General features: G+C 46.6%; 2 protein-coding genes across 2 annotated transcripts in view; one reads left to right on the top strand and one right to left on the bottom strand.

Annotated features, from left to right (window-relative positions):
- ark2ca (arkadia (RNF111) C-terminal like ring finger ubiquitin ligase 2Ca) lies at positions 1-14,576 on the top strand. The gene is given in 9 exon segments (XM_084687151.1): positions 1-238; positions 7,732-7,806; positions 7,809-8,043; positions 8,306-8,434; positions 8,697-8,823; positions 9,147-9,251; positions 9,522-9,617; positions 9,842-9,945; positions 10,199-14,576. Coding segments are annotated over 9 exon segments (1,125 nt in total). The 5' UTR covers positions 1-102; the 3' UTR covers positions 10,317-14,576.
- Positions 14,577-15,557: 981 nt separating this feature from the next.
- Positions 15,558-18,834, bottom strand: part of loxhd1a (lipoxygenase homology PLAT domains 1a) — a 30,010-nt gene continuing 26,733 nt past the window's right edge. The window contains exons 40-44 of the mRNA XM_084686992.1: positions 17,895-18,080; positions 17,446-17,616; positions 16,917-17,055; positions 16,461-16,616; positions 15,558-16,367 (exon numbers count right to left, since the gene is read on the bottom strand). Coding sequence (XP_084543118.1) covers positions 15,887-16,367; positions 16,461-16,616; positions 16,917-17,055; positions 17,446-17,616; positions 17,895-18,080 — 1,133 coding nt within the window. The 3' untranslated portion in view covers positions 15,558-15,886. The remainder of the gene's footprint in view (positions 16,368-16,460; positions 16,617-16,916; positions 17,056-17,445; positions 17,617-17,894; positions 18,081-18,834) is intronic.

The raw sequence follows: 18,834 nt of genomic DNA, 5'->3' as shown, positions 1-18,834 counted from the left end.
TACTGGGTGCCACAGGAAGAAGGTCCTTGGCCGAGGTGTTCATTGATTGGTTCATTCTGTCTTTGTCTGCGAGGCAGCTGAGAGCACTGCGTGTGCAGTTGAATGTGCAAGGATTGGAAGGGACCATTTCCATGGACCATCTGTCTCGCAGGCTACTGCTACAACAAAGGACCCAGGATGGTGTTGGTACATGTTGGATATTTGGTTCTTCCCGTCTTTGGCTCTGTTAGAAATAGAGGTATGGTTATCTTTTTATTCTAACACATTTTAATGTTCTTGTCCGAGTCTCCGGACGGTTACGTAAATATTGCTTGCTACAGTAGCTAACGTTGGCTGTGCCAAGCAGCTGTCATTTGAGGCTGTGCGTTTCCGTTTAGCTAGCTAACTGGCCAGACGAGCAAGCTACGCTAACGTTAGACGGTAACAAACAAACGATCTTGTTAGTTGCAGAATATTGCCATGTTACAATCGGGGTGTCAGTAAAGATTGTTAGCTAGTTATTGTTCTTATCATGTAGACACACGTCGCTAGCTAATGAGTATTTATTATTGAGGTACTCAAATTCCTTGCGTTATCAGTCATATTGACCAGCCATCCTGTCACTCAAGCTGGCTAGCTGGCATTAAGCTGTTAGCCACTGCCTACTAGCTAAATAGCTAGCGGTAGCTTGTACTATCTATAGCCAGTCAGTGGCCGATGTTTAGCTACAGCACTAACGGTCGCAACAACCAGCCTTCTGTGCAAGCTCTTCAAAATTATGAACGATAGATTTCATTTATGTTACGCTAGATAGCTAGCTACGGTCTAGCTACGTGATGTAGCTCACTAGTGTTACGGGGAATTTCTCTGATCTGGCTGTGCTATTGTGTATTTCTGCCCAAGCAGCTGGTGAGCGAACACCGACATGATGCAATGATTGTTTACCCGCTTTGTATGGTGGGGATACTATCATCAACGAGCCTTTTTTGAAACTTACCCGACACTAAATGTAGTTTGCTTATAGACGAAGTACTGCTATTAATTATGAAATCAGGCAATTTATAAACGCCAGTGTTGAGTCCACAAGTGATTGGTACACATGGGCACTTAAGCAATGTGGGAGTCGGAATATTCTCATGTGAGATGAATGGCTTACGATCGGCGTAAAGCATCGCAATTTAGCCTAATGGTTAAACCCACCCTAAACATGCTGAAAAGCCTCTCCACCATGACACAAAAATACCATGTTTTCAATAATTTTACTTGGAAATAGAACATTTACTGACATTTTGCTGGATCGGAATCACCATCACATAAGTATTCCCAAATAGACCAAACATTCTCCATGCAGTAGGCTATCTGTGCTGATTATGTAATAATATTATGACCTGCACTTAAAAAAAACAAAAACAAAAGAAGACATGCAGTAGCACCAATGATTTCATTGTGCTTTTATTTGTGTTCTTTTTTCCTGTTTCATAGTATCGAGGCTGGCTCCACATTCCGCATTTCTCAGACCTTTGTCCCCCTCCATTGTGTAGCTAATGATCATCCTGCTGCTGTCTGCCGTAGCCTCTGCCTGTTCGCTGCATCTAGCTGTATTGTGAACCCCTTCTTCCTCATTTTCTCTATTCATCTGAAGACGACATTGGCATTTAAAAACAAGTTCCCTCTCATACCGTATCCTTCTGTGTAACAGACTAAAGAATAACACCTTCTTATAGAAAACAGTTTGTGTTTTATTTAAACTGTCATGTTGCTCTTTAGTAAATAACCCATTGTAGCATTTAGAATTTACTACAAAAATGTCATTGTGATTTTTCCCATTCAGTGTGGTTAGACTACATTCTGCTGTAAATTTCTGTAAAGTGGATACATTTTGTCCTGGTTCGATTATAGCCAAGCTTGATCGAACTCCTTAATAGCCCTTCTCCATTCCCTTTCCAAAGATGCATTGTACCAGCGTACTGTACATCCAAATTCAGACCCTGTACTGTGACCTCTCACAAGCATACAATCATTCCCCGCCCACACCCATATACAAATTCAATCATCCCTAACGACTATTAACCAATTGGCTGATATTGACAATAAACTGCATAGCATATTAGCATGCTGCAATTTCCCAAATTATTTGTAAATTCCCACCTCCCATGGTCAGCTGCACTTGTTCTGCTGTCCGGAAAGCTGGCCATTATCCTATTTATGTTTTTAACCCTTTGTTCCGGGTAATTGAACGAACCCTGTTAAGCAAATCGGTGAGACTTAACTTAACCCACCGATTAAAATTCCCTTTTGTGGTCCACCACTACCATGCCCAACCCCCCCCCCCCCCCCCCCCAAACGCTGTCAGTCTAAGTGCACACCGTCAGAATGCTATCCATTTTACAGGGATGTGTATAACCTTGCACTGCTGTAGTACAACCTTTCTAGAATCTCAGAAATGTCTTTATTCTTTGGTTGTGGTTCTCTATCTCTCTACCTTACGTTCCTTGTATTAGAATCCTAATGCATGATCATTTTATTTTCCAATTCTTTTGATTTTCAATTTTGACCTCCACGTTTAGCAAACAGCAGATTCCAATGTTGATCTTTGTGTAGAGAGTTGTCCCTGCTGTACTGAACTGTGCTCTAGCATACACATCTACTCATTGGATGCTGCTTCTGTTCTGTTAACCCTACAGAGCATGGTCAAGCCTTGCCTTATGTCTTTATTTGCATGAAATTATTATGATTATTATTACTATTATCGCACAGTGCCACATACACTAATATTTTCCAATAAAGACTGTAGTATTTTTCCTAACCTTCAGTGTGCTTTTTGCTGATTTTCATGTGTGTGTACCCTCCCTCCCTCCCTCCCTGTCACTGGGGCAGTCTCAGCCCCTCCTCCTCCTCCTCCTCTCTCTGTGCTCTCATCTCTCAGCTCTCTTGTGGAGGCACTTCAAGGTGTATTTCTCAGAATCTCAGAATTAGAGATGGCCGAAATTCTCAGGGCCCACCACTGTGAAAACGCACAGTTCTGACTGAGACATGCAGACAAGGCTCCATACTCTCTCACTCCCTCCTCCTCCCCGCCCCCCCCCCCCCCCCCCTCCGTCAGTACATACTCCATCTGTGTCTCACTCCTCTTGGTTCTTGTAGTTCAGTGGATGTCTTAGTGAGATATCGTCCACTCCCTCCCTCCTGTCATCCACCTGCCAGTCTCGGCCCTCCTTTAGCGATCGGTTGTCTCCAAAGCGTTTTAATATTCCGCACCAGCGTTAGCCTCACTGACCAATTGGCTCTTGATTCGTTTGCCCAATAATGACATTTGACTGTCTTTTTATAGATCCGTGGCTGGGAGATTTGGCTCCTTTTTTACGATTTGAATTTTCTTTTTCTCTCCCTGATGCAGGAATGATGCACCTTGAAATCCCTCCTGATTGCCATCACACATTACACACTGATCTCAGTCTGTTCCAAATGCTGCGAGGGTGACGCCACTTTCCTCTGCTCTGGTGTTCTTGAACACATTCTTCACACATTATAGAAGCAGCCCAGCTTTTGGAAGGGCTCCATTAAAGATACAACCTAGGCCCCAAAAAATAATAAAGAATTCAACAATCGACAATATACATTTCTTGGGGGGTGGGGGGGGGGGCACAGTGTTCTTGCTGAGAGCCAAGGTCAGTGGTTCCCAACCCTGGTCCTCAGGACCCCTGTCCTGCATGTTTTAGATGTCTGATTAGACACCTGATTCAAATGAATGGGTCGTTATCCAGCTCTGCAGAAACCTGTTAACGAGCCATTCATTTGAATCAGGTGTGTTGGGCCAGGGAAGCATCTAAAACATGCAGGACAGGGGGTCCCGAGGACCAGGGTTGGGAACCCCTGGCCTCGGTCCTGTTATCAAGCCATGTTTCTGGTAGCAATCATCCAGGAGTCTTCATACGTGACGTAGAAGACGCATGCCTACGTGCTGGCCGTGACGGGGATGTTGGTGAGATGAATGCAGTGAGGGCTGTGGGCCTCCTCCCGGGGGAATGTGGGAAAGGTCATCCTCAGATTACGAACCAGGCTTTTAGCCAAATCCCTCCTGTCTGTTCACGTCGGTGGAGACATTTTCAATGTGTTTTTTAGCTGTCCTCGTAATAGACTCATCAGCTTCTTTAGAAAACACTCAGAGAACACAGACTCAGAGGGTGGGGAAAAGCTCTTTCAAAGGTATTGTGTAAGGCAGCCTGATTGGCTTCAATGGCAGAAGGCCTAATTATATCATACATTAATGTGGCACATAAAGTCTGCTATTAGACATTAATGGATTTTTTTTTTTTTTTTACATCGACAGGGTGTCATGAGGTTGATGGGTGTAAGATACTGGCCCAACGTGGCAGGTTATTAATCACCTAGACCACTCTTTTGTCCTGGTAAAGCCTGTACAATACCAAGTAGCTGACTGTTACATCCACTCACCCTCACAGTGCATGATGGCTGGAACACTTGGTCCAGTGGTGTAGTCTAAACTAATGGGCCCTCTAAATGGACCAACCTGCCCTCCGTCCTGTGCCACCACCCCCCCCCCCCCCCTACACTGCACATTTGATCCAGGATGTACGGCAACCACACTGCTAAAAAGGGGACTCTCTCCCTCTCTCCGCTCCATCAGAAAGCGTAGAGAGGCTGCGTCCGAGCCGCCGGGCCGGACTGACTGATGCCGCGCTGGTGTTCCCTGGCAGCTCTCCTAGCCTCCGTGGCTGGGCAGGCAGACGTAGCGGGGGGTGGGTGGGGGGATTATATTGGAGAGAAGCAGCAGTGATTATTAAGCTGCAGAGAGGAGATTGGGTGGAGGGAGGGGGAAGGAGAGGAAGAGAGGGACGCGGATGGACGTCAGACTGCTGCAGTCACGGGGGGGCGGGGCTTAGCGGGGCTGTCACTCAAGGCAGGGCGCCATGCCGCAGCAGCCGTGCGGTGGGGGAGGGGGAGATGGCGCAGCTCGAGCGAGAGGGGGAGGCGGAGAGGGAGAGGCAGGGGGGAAGCTGTGGGGGGGAGAGGGGGGGGGGGGGCCATATGCACCAGTCAGGAGATTTGCGGTCTCTGCTCAGACACAGGCTTTGAGCAGACAGACAGAGAATCTGCAAGCAGACAGACAAACATACACTGAGTAATATTCAGAGATCTACACTCGTCCGGCTGTCTTAAGAGTGGTGCAGCATGTCAAATATTAATGCCCTGAGCCCAAATGATGAAGTCATGACTAACAGTCTGTGTTTATCCTCCATTGGCTTCCTGCTATGCATTGGGCTATCACACAATAATGACATTATTTAGGTCTATTACGTTGGCTTATTAGAATTGACATTTTTAAATTGGGTTTCCAAACTCTGTGTCAACAACAATAAAAAAAATAGCGGAAGACTACAGTAGACTTGGCTGGAAACAATATGCCCTCTTGAATTCACATTCCTCCAATAGCCGTACCTACATGTCAAATATTGATCTAATTCTCAAGGCACTGAGTAAATAGGTAGTCACACCCTGTGCTTGCAACCCTGGATTTGCATAATAAACCAAATTTCCATTTATATTCAGTGGTGGACACAGTAGGTTATGCGCTCAATATCATTCTACATAGAAACCGGTAGATGGCTAAATGTTTATTGGAACCCTTGTTGTTGATGGGAACAGGGGGGTGGGCAAACAATGCCCACAGACCAATCTACCTTTTCTGCTCTACTTCCCAGCCTGACATCCCTCCTGTCTCTACACAGCTCCAAGGTTCACTGACTCCCCACATCCCAAGGCTAGGTCTAATGTAGCAGAGAAAAAACATGCAAATATTCCCACTCTAGGTCTCTCGTCCACTTCTCGCTCCCTCCCTCCCTCACTTCTCTTTTTCTTCTCTTCTCTCTTATGACAGGACAGTCACGTCTGCTGCTACAGAATTAGACATTTATAAACTAGAATAAAACATGTTTGAGAAGAATGGATTTGACCCGAAGCAACCTCCGCGGTAGCTGTTATGTCTTCCATCATGTATGTAGGCCTACTGCGACCCCTTCATACAGCCAGCGCAAAATTGACCTCGGGACATTCAACCAATCGAAATCCCTTCACTCTCCCTTGTCACAGGGTTCATGTAGAGATGCGTTTTGATAGACGTTCGAAGGCGTCTTGGTCATGCTGGTAGAGGCTCCTGCTCCACCTCGGGCTGGGCCAGAGACTCAGCTGAGGAACACTTCTGGACATCTGAGAATCTGGACCCTGCATGTGGGCCTGCCTGTTTCAGACGCAGCCACCAAAGCCTGGTCCTGTCTTTCACATGGGAGACACATGTCTACCCCCCCCCCCCAGCCACCAACTCTGGTGTCTGTTCCAAGTCTTAGGCGGTTCGGGGGAACGTAAGGAGGGGCTGAAGTAGCAGCTGCCTGCCCCTCCGGCACCCCGTCTTCCACTTCTTCCTCCTTTCCTCCTTCCTACTACCTCTGGGCATAATGGATATTGATTGTTTGGCTGCAGTCCAGAGGCTTGCTGATTCAGCACAAAGTCCAAGCAGACCCTCCAAGGCTCTTGTCACCTCCTTCTCTTCCTGTCATGTCTGGCTCTCCCTACCTTTTGTTTCTTCCCTCTCTCAGCTATTTTTCATAATTTATTTTCATCTTCACCCTCCCCCTCCGGTCTCCTCCACCCCCCATCCCCCCCACCTCATCTCCCTCTATTCCTCCCCCTCTTCGCCATTTTCACGCGGGGTGGGGGGTGGAATGTCCCAGACATTCTGAAATGGAGGCAGGCTAGCTAAGAAGAGTCTTCCAACATGGCGGAATTATTTGCTGATCCTCCGAATATCAGGCTACAGAAATAGTACCAAGAGAGGCTGAAATGAGAGAGTACTGGGAAGGCGTCTCCACCACAACGACCTATCACGCACGCACTTCACCAAGTACTATCGTCAATCAGCTGTAGGGGGTTCAATTGACACTGAAAGGGTTCAATACTTCGGTCAATACTCACACAGCCAGTGGTCAAATATACATAGTCTACTGTATGTGGGTTGACCATCTTGTAGTCAACTTTAAACCCTCCATTTGTACCCTAGGACCCTACGGTTTACTACTAAAGATACATTTCATCATGTATGTTATTTCTATGATTATTCATAATATATATATTTTTTAAATGTATAAAAAATGAAATATAATTGAAGCCTTGAGACAATTTCTGTCGAAGAAAGCTGACATGAAAGCACATAAGCCCATCTCAGTATTTCGAGCTAAGGCAGTCAGTCATCAGAGGGAGACAAAGGCTGGCCTCTGTCTAGTGACTCCCCTCTCCTACTGAACATGGAGCTCTGCAGAACACGCGCTGGACAGTTGGCTCCAGCCTGGGGAGGGGTCAGAGGTCACTCTTTGGTTGGGAGGGGGGGTCGTCGTGTTACTCCCATCTGCTTCACCATGTGTGTGTGTTCTCTTCCTGGGTGAGGTCACTTTTTTCTGTTCTCTCTATGTGAATGATTGCTCTGACTGAGTGAAATGTTTTCTTGTGTGAGGCTGCTTCCTGAATGTGTTCTCCTTGCTTGCTCTGTGTTATTCGTTTTCTTCCATCTGATTCGGTCTGAAAGTGATTCCCTTCTTGATTTTCATTGATCCCATTGTGTCTGATTGCGTTCCTTATCCCTGTCTGATTGGCTGGAGTATGTTCACTGTAAGTTTCTGATTGGCCGGTGGTTACCGTTGCGCTGTGCTGATTGCCTGTGTGTGTTAATCTCTCCCCCAGGGGCACACTTCACCAGGCATCAGCACAGCCATGCTACCTCCTGCCGACACTTTCACCTGGGGGCCACCCAGGCCCCCTCCCAGGGGAATTTCCCCTGGGACACGCAGCCAACCACAACCAGCCCCCCCAGCCCGGCCCCCTGGCCCCTCACCTGGCCCCGGCCCATCACCCGCCCCTCACTGCCCTGCCAGCTCCCCCTCAGTTCCAGGATGTGCCAGCTCCCCCCTTCCTACCTCAGGCCTTACACCAGCAATACCTCATCCAGCAACAGCTACTGGAGGCCCAGCATCGCCGGATCCTCCCACACTCCAGGTACAACCCAGTCACTCTCTCTCTCTCTCTCTCTCTCTCTCTCTCTCTCTCTCTCTCTCTCTCTCTCTCTCTCTCTCTGTCTCTGTCTCTCTGTCTCTGTCTCTGTCTCTCTCTCTCTCTCTCTCTCTCTCTCTCTCTCTGTCTCTCTGTCTCTCTCTCTCTGCATACACGTGCTTGTTTACACTTACTCACAAACCACTGGAGTATGTGGATGTAGATCCGTATGCAGGTATACTCATGTCTTCATGGTTCCTCCCAGCAGAAGAACACAGGAGCGCCTTCCTCTGAACCCTCACAGGCTACGTTCAGGCTACGAATATTCCCCGCCCCTCCACGTCCCCCAGCCAATCACCACGCAGCAGCCTCGCTACCTGGCAGAGGGCACAGACTGGTGAGTGGCAGAGGGAGATTAGCCCAGGTGCCTGTGGAGATGGCTGTCTGTCTGTCTGTCATGCCAGCTGGGCCAAGCTGTGAGGTTTAGATGTCTGTCTGCTAGATATACTGTCGGTTAAATTAGCTAACCTGGAGCAGTAGGTTGATTTAGGTATTTTTAGGATGCTGTGTGTGGATACAACATTGTCACACAGGGTACTCTAACCTCTCTCTCTCTGTCTCTCTCTGTCTCTCTCTCCCCCCCCCCTCCCTCCCTGTAGGGACCTGAGTGTGGATGCAGGACTCTCCCACCACCAGTATCAGCTCCAGCAGCTTCCACAGCACTATCAGCATTACCTGGCATCTCCCAGAATGCACCACTTCCCCAGGAACAACTCTGCACAAGTGGTATGATCACCTTGGCTGCTACAGTTGACCTCTTCTTTAGTTTGTAGGGGGTTTAATATTGACCAAACAACTAAAACTATTCCATTAGGTTTAAACAGAGAGGGGTAAACTAAACAGTGGATTAATATTTACCAAATATGCTGGAATTGCAGTTATTTGACGGGTGACACAGGGTGACGGCCAGCCTTACAAGTTTCATCATTGTCTTTCTGTTTTTTCAGTCGTTACGGTTTTTAGAGGTTCCGTTCAGATTGTATCTACCAGACAGTTTGTATTTGGTTGTCCAACCCCACAGACGGTTGAGTCTCTTGCTTCTTTGCCAGGTTGTGCATGAGATCCGGAACTACCCTTACCCCCAGCTTCACCTGCTGGCCCTGCAGGGCCTCAACCCCTCCCGCCACGCCTCGGCCGTACGGGAGAGCTACGAGGTAAACTCCACCATGACACACAGCTGGCTAACAGACACGTCCCCTGGGTTACGTCTGGCTCAACATACAGTACAACCTCCTCACGCACATGGGGTCTAGAAATGGCAGCACAGCCACCCAGCGATGTCCTTATCCTGGCACTAAATATTGATGCTGAGCTGCTGTATGCGGCACAGCTGTTTTGTGTCTGACTGTCTGGTCTTCTGTATGCTAAGTGATATGCTACCGTCTGGTGTTTTGTACCTGACTCTATGTCCTCCTGTGACCCAGGAACTGCTGCAGCTTGAGGACCGGTTGGGTAGTGTCAGCAGGGGAGCAGTGCAGACCACCATCGAGAGGTTCACCTTCCCTCACAAATACAAGAAGGTACAGTGGCAGCCATCTTGTATAGACAGCGGCAACCATTTTAGTTCGACACGAACGTCGATTTTATTCATATTTAATATATTAAACAAGCAGGGCAAATTAAGTTAGGATGGAGGAAATGCTGAATCAAAATGATATTCAGTCATTACTCTTTAAGGACCCTCTTATTGACCCTGTCTCTTAGCAACAACACTAATGCTCCACATGTGGTATTTGGTTGACAGAGGAAGCCGGTGGAGATGAAAATCGGCGAGGAAGAAGAGGAGACGGACGTGGATGAGAAGTGCACGATCTGCCTCTCCATGCTGGAGGACGGGGAGGACGTGAGGTAGGGAGAGACCAGGGGAGAGACCGGGGGAGAGACCGCGGGAGAGACCGCGGGATGAGACGTGGACAGAAAAGGAGGGCTGATGTGGCATGTTTATATTGGGCTGTGGGAGGCTGCTGAGACCCAGGTGCACTGTTCCATCTTGTTTTCATGATATAACACACTCTCTTTCTTCTCTTCCTCTCACCCTCCACCCATCCCCCTCTCCTCCTCTACCCCTCTCTCGACGCCCCTTCTCTTGGCCCCCTTTCAGGAGATTACCCTGCATGCACCTCTTCCACCAGGGCTGCGTGGACCAATGGCTGTCCTCCAGCAGAAAGTGTCCAATATGCCGAGTCGACATCGAGACGCAGCTTAATCCCGACAGCTGATGACCCGGGGGCGGAGCCTGGCCCTGTCGATCACCCTGGCGTGGTTCCTGCTCCTTCCCATCACCACCGCCCTGGTCCCTCCCCCTCTTGGGTGCTTTGCCAAATGTCCCCAGACGCGGTCGTGTGACATCATTGCCCTCAGACTCACGCTTCACTGAGCCTCCCCCAGGACAACCACAGGAGGGGCGGAACTGGAGACGCGCTCTCCGACAGATGAAGCACACCCCCTGGCGTAATGATACACAGAGAATGCTTTCTCTCTGTTCTCTCACATAAACACACACACAAACACAGAAAGCTGTCTCTCACACATATACATGCACGAAAGGCTGTCTCTCCCACAGACACACACACACACACACACACACTGTATACTGTATACACAGGGTTATCTCGTAGCTTGCTGATTTCAGGTGGGCTGTCATTGCTGTTCGGCTGTTGTCCTGTAGGTAGCATGTTCTATAAGCCATGATCTAACACAGTAAGAGAGAAGACACTACACCACTGCCACCCTTCTACACACAGTAATTCTCACACAATTTAGCATATTCTGCCACAATAGACAGGGCGGGAAAACAACAATGTCTTTTTTCAACGTTGCCGCCATGTTTGCCTCCAGGTCATTAGTGGTTTGTGCAGTAGCAGACACAGTGATGGTTAATCATGGGAGCTCACCCACCCAGCTTTTTCTCTTTGCAATACAGTTGTACATTAGCTCTGAACTGGTGGTGTTGTGTCATTAGGACTGTGTTTTCTACCCCTGCTACTGTGTGTCAATTGTGGGCCAGCCTTGGCCAGGGCTGCGTTCAAGGTCAGCTGTGAGGCCGAGAGACTAGGACGCAGGTTACAAAGTGTTTATTAACCAAATGCGTTGTTGTTATGCTGTTCTGGCACTGGAACCTGGCGTGGTGTGTTCACTGGTGGGTTGCAGTGAGTGTTTGACCAATGTCTGGATATATGTTGCAGACCTAAAGTTCAGGTTTTGTGTGTGTCATGGGTAAAAAAATGGGAATTATAGAAGTTAGGGCCATTGCAGTGTTTTTAGAATACAAAGCCAAATAAATGGAAATTTTCAAAAGAGGGGGGAAGTAAAAAAAAAAAAACAAGTAATAAAATTCAACAACAACAAAAATCCCCATCTCCAATGAAGCAGTGCGATGTTAGTGAGGTGCAGTGCATTGTGGTTACTCGGAGGAGGCCCGATGCTACAAAAATGGCAGCTCTTGTGCCCCGCCCAGCCTCTCTCAGCACAGGTGATGCTGGCTGAGCAGTGTAGTGACATGCATGTTTCAGTGTTGGCTTGGGCTGTTGTGTTAGCGTAAATAAAACAAAAACTAAAAAATGTACGGATGTAGGATGGGCGGGGGGGGGGATGGGATGTTGTCTGTGCATGACCTAGTTAATCTGAGCTCTGACTATCTTTCTCAACACTAACAAACAAACAAACAAACAAACAAAAAAAATGAGCACGATGTCAGTGACTGGCTGTCTCCCTGACCCGTAGCGTGTTATCATCCTGTCCCCGTGGCAACGATGAGATCCTGTTGTGATGTTTACCTTATTGCCTAAAGAACAAGCACATGTGATGATAGATATAGCAACAACCTCTTTCTTTAGTATTGCATTTGCGTTTTTGGTTTCAGTATATTTAGAAATATATAAACAAACACGCGGTGTTTCGGACAGTGAGGAGCTTGTGTGTTATAAACTTGTGTTTTTTTGTGTGTGTGTGTGTGTGTGACAGATCTCCCCTTTTGTGGTTGCTATGCTGGTTGCTATGCTGTATTGCTAGAACAACAATGTAGAATGTTGTGTGATGGAGATGGTGTCTCACTCACTGTGCACAGGGACTGGACAGGCAGGGAAGGGTTAACACGTGGAAGTACAACAGTCGATTAATGGGGGGAAAAGATTTGTCTCCTTTCCCCTCCTTTTCTGTAATGAATAACTATTCTACCACTACGTCTCAGTGTGGGCCTCACTGATACCTATCCTGTAGTGGATGTTTTGGATTGTAACATCCCTCAACTGTACCCATTGCACTGAGGACTCTGAGTAGTCTTAACAGATTGGGTCTCAGCCCACAGGTCCTATTGACCTGGTGGGCTGAGGGATCCTTGCCACAGTATTAGGACATGGCCTGCCGGCCCCTGTGCACTGTCAGTAGAGATGCTGCCTTCTCCTGTAGTGGAGTTTTCTATGGGAACTGTTGATAGTTTACACAGGGTGTTGTCAGTTGAGATGCCTTAAGTATTTAACAATCATAATTTATTACTAACTGTAGATATTGTGGGTACGTATTTAATTTTGTATAGTTTTTTTTGCAATTGAATCATAATTTATTTATTTAGAAATAACAACTGAAAAAAAATATGATAAAAAAACAATTACCTCATTTTTGCATTGTTTTAATGGGAATGCTTTGCATGCAGTTGTTTTTTTTTCCCCGAGACTTAAGTGTAAGAAGCCCTGCTGTTTTATAACCCTGAGTCTGCTGTGATATGTTTACTATCCTGGGCTCCTCCGCATCTGAGCCTTCTCTTTCTCTCTGTCTCTCTATGTTCTGTCAGCTCTCTCTCTCTCTGCTCTCTCTTTTCTCTATCCCTCTTGCTCCCCCCCCCCTCTCTCTCTTTCATGTGGTGCTGTGGATCCTGGTTACATTCCATTCAATGCAAATTTTCTCTGATCCCCTATGCTGTGATCTTGGTGGACAAACTGCAATGGAGTGAAAGTTTTTGTTTTGGTTGTTAGTTTGTATCATTTTGTTCTCGTCTCGTTTTGCACTCGTTAGTTTAACCAAGGGAACCCTCTCACTGGCATAATGCAGTTACGATCCTAGAGCTCTCATGATGATAACTATTACTGATATTATATCATAGTCTATGATATTGTATACTCTGTCATTTCTCTGCTTCTCATTCGCTAACATTCAATTCTACCCTCTTAGCATCTTCTTTCTTGCGTTATCTCACCATACACTCTCTCCCTGCTTTCTTCCTCTCCAGCTGTCCCTCCAGCTCTCTGTCTCCTGATAGGTCTGTTCCTTCTATTTCAGAGCAGCTTGTAGTTCTAAGCCAATCAAGTGCCTCGCTTCTAGTGTCAAGAGATATTTCCATATTAGATTTAAGTTATGGCTCAATCTCACCAGGAGTAAAACTCATATTCCCAGAAACCATTATGCCAGAAGGGTGTAGAGGCCTATACCATGGCACAGTGGTACACTGGTACTACTGTAGTTATAATGAAAAGCACAGTCCCCTCGTTCCCTCTTTCCTCGACTCCTTCTCTAAGAAGTCTACCGGACAGGTGGTCTCTCCTCATGAAAGGGGAAACATGGGTTGTCACCATGTTGCTTTTACTTACCAAATACTAGATCCGTTAGGCTACCACATTCCAACACAGAGCATCAAGTGTACAGCAGGTATATTTTTACCAAACATGGATGTGGAAATATTTCTAAGACAGAGGCATCTTTCACTGTGTTCTTCTTAACAAACCCTACATCCGTGATTCTCTTCTTCGATGTATTGCCATCACTCTCCCTTTCCTTCTCTCTTTGTTCCAGCTTTTTCTCTGTTTCCTCTCTCTTTTCTCTGCTGTGTGTGACCCACCGTCCATCCCTCTGCTCAGAACCTTCCAGTATGTTCCTCTCCCACTGTCTGCTCTCTCTGGGGAAACGCAGACACAGAGGATTCTAAAGCACAACCTTTCTAAAATGCATGTTTTTCTCAGGTTTGAATATACTCTCAATGGTTAAAAAAATATATGGTAAAAAAAAAAAATATTTGCAGATATACAAAGAATACTAATATTACAGAGGATTAATCTTTTGCTGCTGCTTGCATCTAAAAAAAAGAAAAAAAGAAAATGAAGAGAAAATATCCCAAATATAGTGCCAGTGAAAGGGCTGCCGCCATCTTTGTACGAAAACCTGCTGTTTAGCTGTGACTGCGCAATGTTTTTCAATATAGGATATTTTATGGGAGAGTAGAATTATTTATCATTAATATGAAAGCAATAGCTCATTAATGATGCTAAGTGTGTTGATAAAGAGCTGAGTGAGCATTATGATGTGTAAAATGTTAGAATTCACATTTGGTGGAATTTTGTACTTTATTATTTATTAATACTAATAATAATGGTTTTAAGGAGTTGCATCGCTAAACCCAAACTGTTGTTTTTTTATTTGTATTTGATTTCATGGCTTGTATATTATCCTTTTTGTATGTGCTCTTTTTGTAATAAATTGATTAAAATGGGCTGAAGTTGTGTAATTACTGTCTATTAAATCAACGGACTGTTCCCAAACACAGGAACACATTTATAATTGTATTTCATTGTCTATATATCTCCAAAGGCCACTCCTTGCTCCCTTTCTGCACTGGTTAGCACCACTACTCTGGATTGGAGTATATCGAGAGGAGAATATGAGGCCATAACGTTTGCAAAAAATTATAAATAAGAAAACTGTTAATAGAGGAGCACCAAATTACACCCACAGCCTTACCACAGATATTAAGGGGGAATATATGGGCACTATTATTGACAGACACACTGAAAATTAAGAAATGTCCTACATTGCTGTCTAAATGTACGAAGCTTTGCTCTCGTCTCCGTACAAACGTACCAGGCCTAGCTACTGAGGGGCAATGGGTGTTATTGGGCAAGGAATGGCTTGATGATCGAGGACACGAAAGCAACGTTTGTGTGCCATGTCAGATCGAGGCCACCCTGACCATGTTTCACTTCCACCTGTACAATGTTCTAACTATACACACATAAGACCCTATAAGAGAGCACATCACTGAGCTGTGCTTCAGAGACTTGCGGTAGGAGTATCTCTGCTTGCAAGCATAATAAAGACCTTATAAATCAAATCACATATTGGGATTGAAACATTCCATTGTCTTCTGGTTCTTCCTTTGTCCAAATTCAACAGGTGGAGGAAAGACTTCCATAACACAGTATAAAACAATTATTTTATGAAAAACCTCTGTCACATCCTAGCAGATACAGACTCATCATCCCTGACTCTGAAACTGTTCATTATATTACAAATGGTGGCACGTAGGTACACTATGTAATCATGGCTTGTCCTTGACCAACAGGCTGCGGAATGGGATACCTAGTACGCAAATAAATTCTTACAAAACAATCCATCAAAAAATAAAAGCAACTTTTAAGTTAAAGGTTCCTGAGATCTCAACTTTGTTGAGATAATGAGAATCTATCAAGGTCTCCAGTAGACCAGAGCTCTTCTCCGGTCATCTCTCAAGGTCTCCAGTACACCAAAGCTCTTCTCCAGTCATCTCTAAAGGTGTCCAGTAGACCAGAGCTCTTCTCCGGTCATCTCTAAAGGTGTCCAGTAGACCAGAGCTCATCTCCAGTCATCTCTAAAGGTGTCCAGTAGACCAGAGCTCTTCTCCGGTCATCTCTAAAGGTGTCCAGTAGACCAGAGCTCTTCGCCAGTCATCTCTAAAGGTCTCCAGTAGACCAGAGCTTGTCTCCAGTAGACCAGAGCTCTTCTCCAGTCAACGTGTTTGTGGTGACTCTCCTGCCCGCTGTGGGTCTCAGTATTTGGGGTACAGAACCCTGAAGATCTTCCCGTCCGCCCTATTGGTGTCAAGCCACTTCCCACACAGGAAGATGGTGGTGACCCCATTGGCCGTGTTGGTGATCTCCACCCGGTCCAGCAGCCAACCGGGAGACAAACGCGAATTATCATGTTCCACCTTCACCCGCAACAAATCCCCCATGTCCAGCATCTCCAGCAGGAATCGGTCTGTCTGCCCACGCTCAAACAAGTTCCGGAACTTCTGCCGCAATGGGCGCTGGCCCGAGTCACCGTTGGAGCCGTAGATGGTGAGGAAGACATTGGCGTCGGTCCCGGCACCCTTTTCGTCACCGGTGATGACAATGATCTCATACTTGACAGGGACAAGGCTGCGGGCCTTGCTTGCGAAGCTCTCCATGGCCTTGCTGCACTCAAAGGTGAGGAACTCGTCCCGCTTGGGGGTGAGGGGGATCGGGGCGTTGCAGCTGAAGATGAACCTGCAACGGGAGGGAGGGAGGTTTATTGCATTGTCTGAGGTTACGGTGAGGTGAGACATGCACAGGTCATAGGCGAGGCGAACAGTCACCCACTTGTTGCCCAGCTCCTTCTCTGTGATGACAACCTCCTCCACGATCCAGTAGGCCTCGCCTTTCACTTTCTTCCCGTCCTTGGGGGTGTGGCCAAGACAGATGCTGGCGATGTCACCCAGGTTCTTGGAGGAGAACTCAAACTTGTCCACACTTCCCCTGAGACCAATTAAAAGAAGCACATGATCTGTATGCTGTGTCTTCTATAATGTTGTTAACTAACTGACCAAAGAAAGCCTTTACTTCAGTTTGGTAAGTACCTCCAATTTAAATAGGGAAGGCCACATCAAGGAGAATGAAAGTTGGTTAAAAGAATAATACTTGCAGTACCCGACCATGGTATAAGAAAACTGAGGAGGGCGAGGAGAGGGAATGAAAGACAAAGAAAGAAACATTCTGCCCTAATTTTTCAGAGCAAGCTCAGTCCGATTCACTGAACCGATCTCAAGACCAGCGTACCGCAGAAAGCGCTTCTTCTTTGAAGTGTTCTCCATCACAAATTCTTTTGATCGCCCCTTCTTTCCCTCAAGTGCAATCCAGACATTCTCTTTGGTTTCTGCCTCGTCCACATCTGCCGTCGTGGTCACAATTTCATATTCTTTGGAGAGGGAACAGAAACGCAGGTGAAGAGCTCTCCTCAAATGAACACATTCAAAGCAAATGTCCCGTAGGACCAAACAGAAGCTTTCCTCCACACCAAATACAGCAGACAGACCTCTGGTTTACAGTCAAATACAACGCTCTCTTTGTCATGGAGTCTATTTTCTGTTCATTTGATACTTTACTACTACTACTTTAGACCACAACACTTGGGATGATGGACAAACAATGCACTCATGAAGTCCCTCAAAGGTCAGCCAAGGGGAAAAACACACATTTAGCTTGTTCTCTTAAAGACGTTGAGACAGACTAGCGTGTATCAGCTTTGACATCTGATCAGAGACTGCTACAGTGGCTCACTGTGTGTGTGTGGGGGGGGGGATCTTACTGGTCTTCTCGTTCAGGTCCAGGATGTCGTTGTTGGCGCACGGCAGCTCCCTCATGAGCTGCCCGTCGTCCTCGTTCTTGGCCAGCCAGCGGTCGCAGGGGAAGCGGAAGGTCTTGTCCAGAGTCTCGTCCCTCACGTCCACGTACTCCAGGTGCCAGCCGGGAGCGGGGCCTGGGCCATGTAGGAGCACACAGGAACCAGCGTTCAGTTGAGATCATAACAACCTTCTAGAGGATTATAATTAACCACCTAACAAGCACACGTCATCCATATCATTTCCATTTAATGAATCAATGATTAGGTTCATGAGCCCTTTAGATGTAGAGATTGCATTGCTTTTTGTTGTTTTCTCAATGAGATTGAGACAATGACATCATGGCAGACGATGACATCATTGATATGACATGGACATGCCGTTATTGTCTTCCGCTGGTTCCTGATTGGCCCACCTGAGTTGTCGTGCCACACCCGGACTTTGGAGAGTTCTCCCAGGCTGAAGACGTCGGGAAACCGGAACGTGTCGTTCTGCTTCCTCTCAAACTTGTTGGACTTGCTGCATTCCTTCAAGGCCAGCGTGCCCGTGTCTCCGTTCTCCCCGAACACGATGAGCCACACGTTGGCGTCGGTGCCTGCCCCTATGGAACCCACATACAGATAGACTGGATGGTCATTACCAGACCTGCCCCTATGGAACCCACAGACAGACTGCATGGTCATTACCAGACCTGCCCCTATGGAACCCACAGACAGACTGCATGGTCATTACCAGACCTGCTTCCAATATGGTACCACATGTGATGTCAAAAACTTGGAGTATGTTTGACTTGAATCACATGCTGTAACATAACCAGTGGGAAAGTCCTTAGTAGTGTTGACTATGAGATAAAAGAATAAAATAAATGCACCTCAACTGTTTTAAAAAGCCGGGTCTGGTCGCCACCACCTCCAGACTCATAAGGAACATTCTCCTTCCTTCTAAACCTTCTCCAATCTACTGTTTACCCTTCTTATAAAGCCCTACATGGACTGCAAAGAATCCATTCACCAATAAACACTCTCAAACCTCCAATTTCATCATTATGGATCAAAAAACCTTTTCATCCAGTAAACAACCCAGAACCGATGACAGACGTTATCTTCAGACTTCAATTCACTCTCACTACCCATATATCCTTGGGAGTAAAAAACTGAAAGAAATCAATTTGCCAATAACACACAGCTTTCACAAACCAAATTTCACCAGAGCACACGGTATGTGAGTGTGTGACCCCTCCCCCACCTAGCCTTTAACCAGCTCCCTCCTCGCAGCCCAGGAAACACACCAAGAGAGAAAGCCAATCCAAATGCGTAATGCTCCGCAGTGCCTCTGTGATGCTGCGTGTGTGTGTG

This window comes from Hypomesus nipponensis, chromosome 22, assembly GCF_054491055.1.
Source record: "Hypomesus nipponensis isolate SF chromosome 22, ASM5449105v1, whole genome shotgun sequence".
In the NCBI taxonomy this organism is placed as follows: Eukaryota; Metazoa; Chordata; class Actinopteri; order Osmeriformes; family Osmeridae; genus Hypomesus; species Hypomesus nipponensis.
This window is presented reverse-complemented; position numbering and strand designations above follow the sequence as displayed.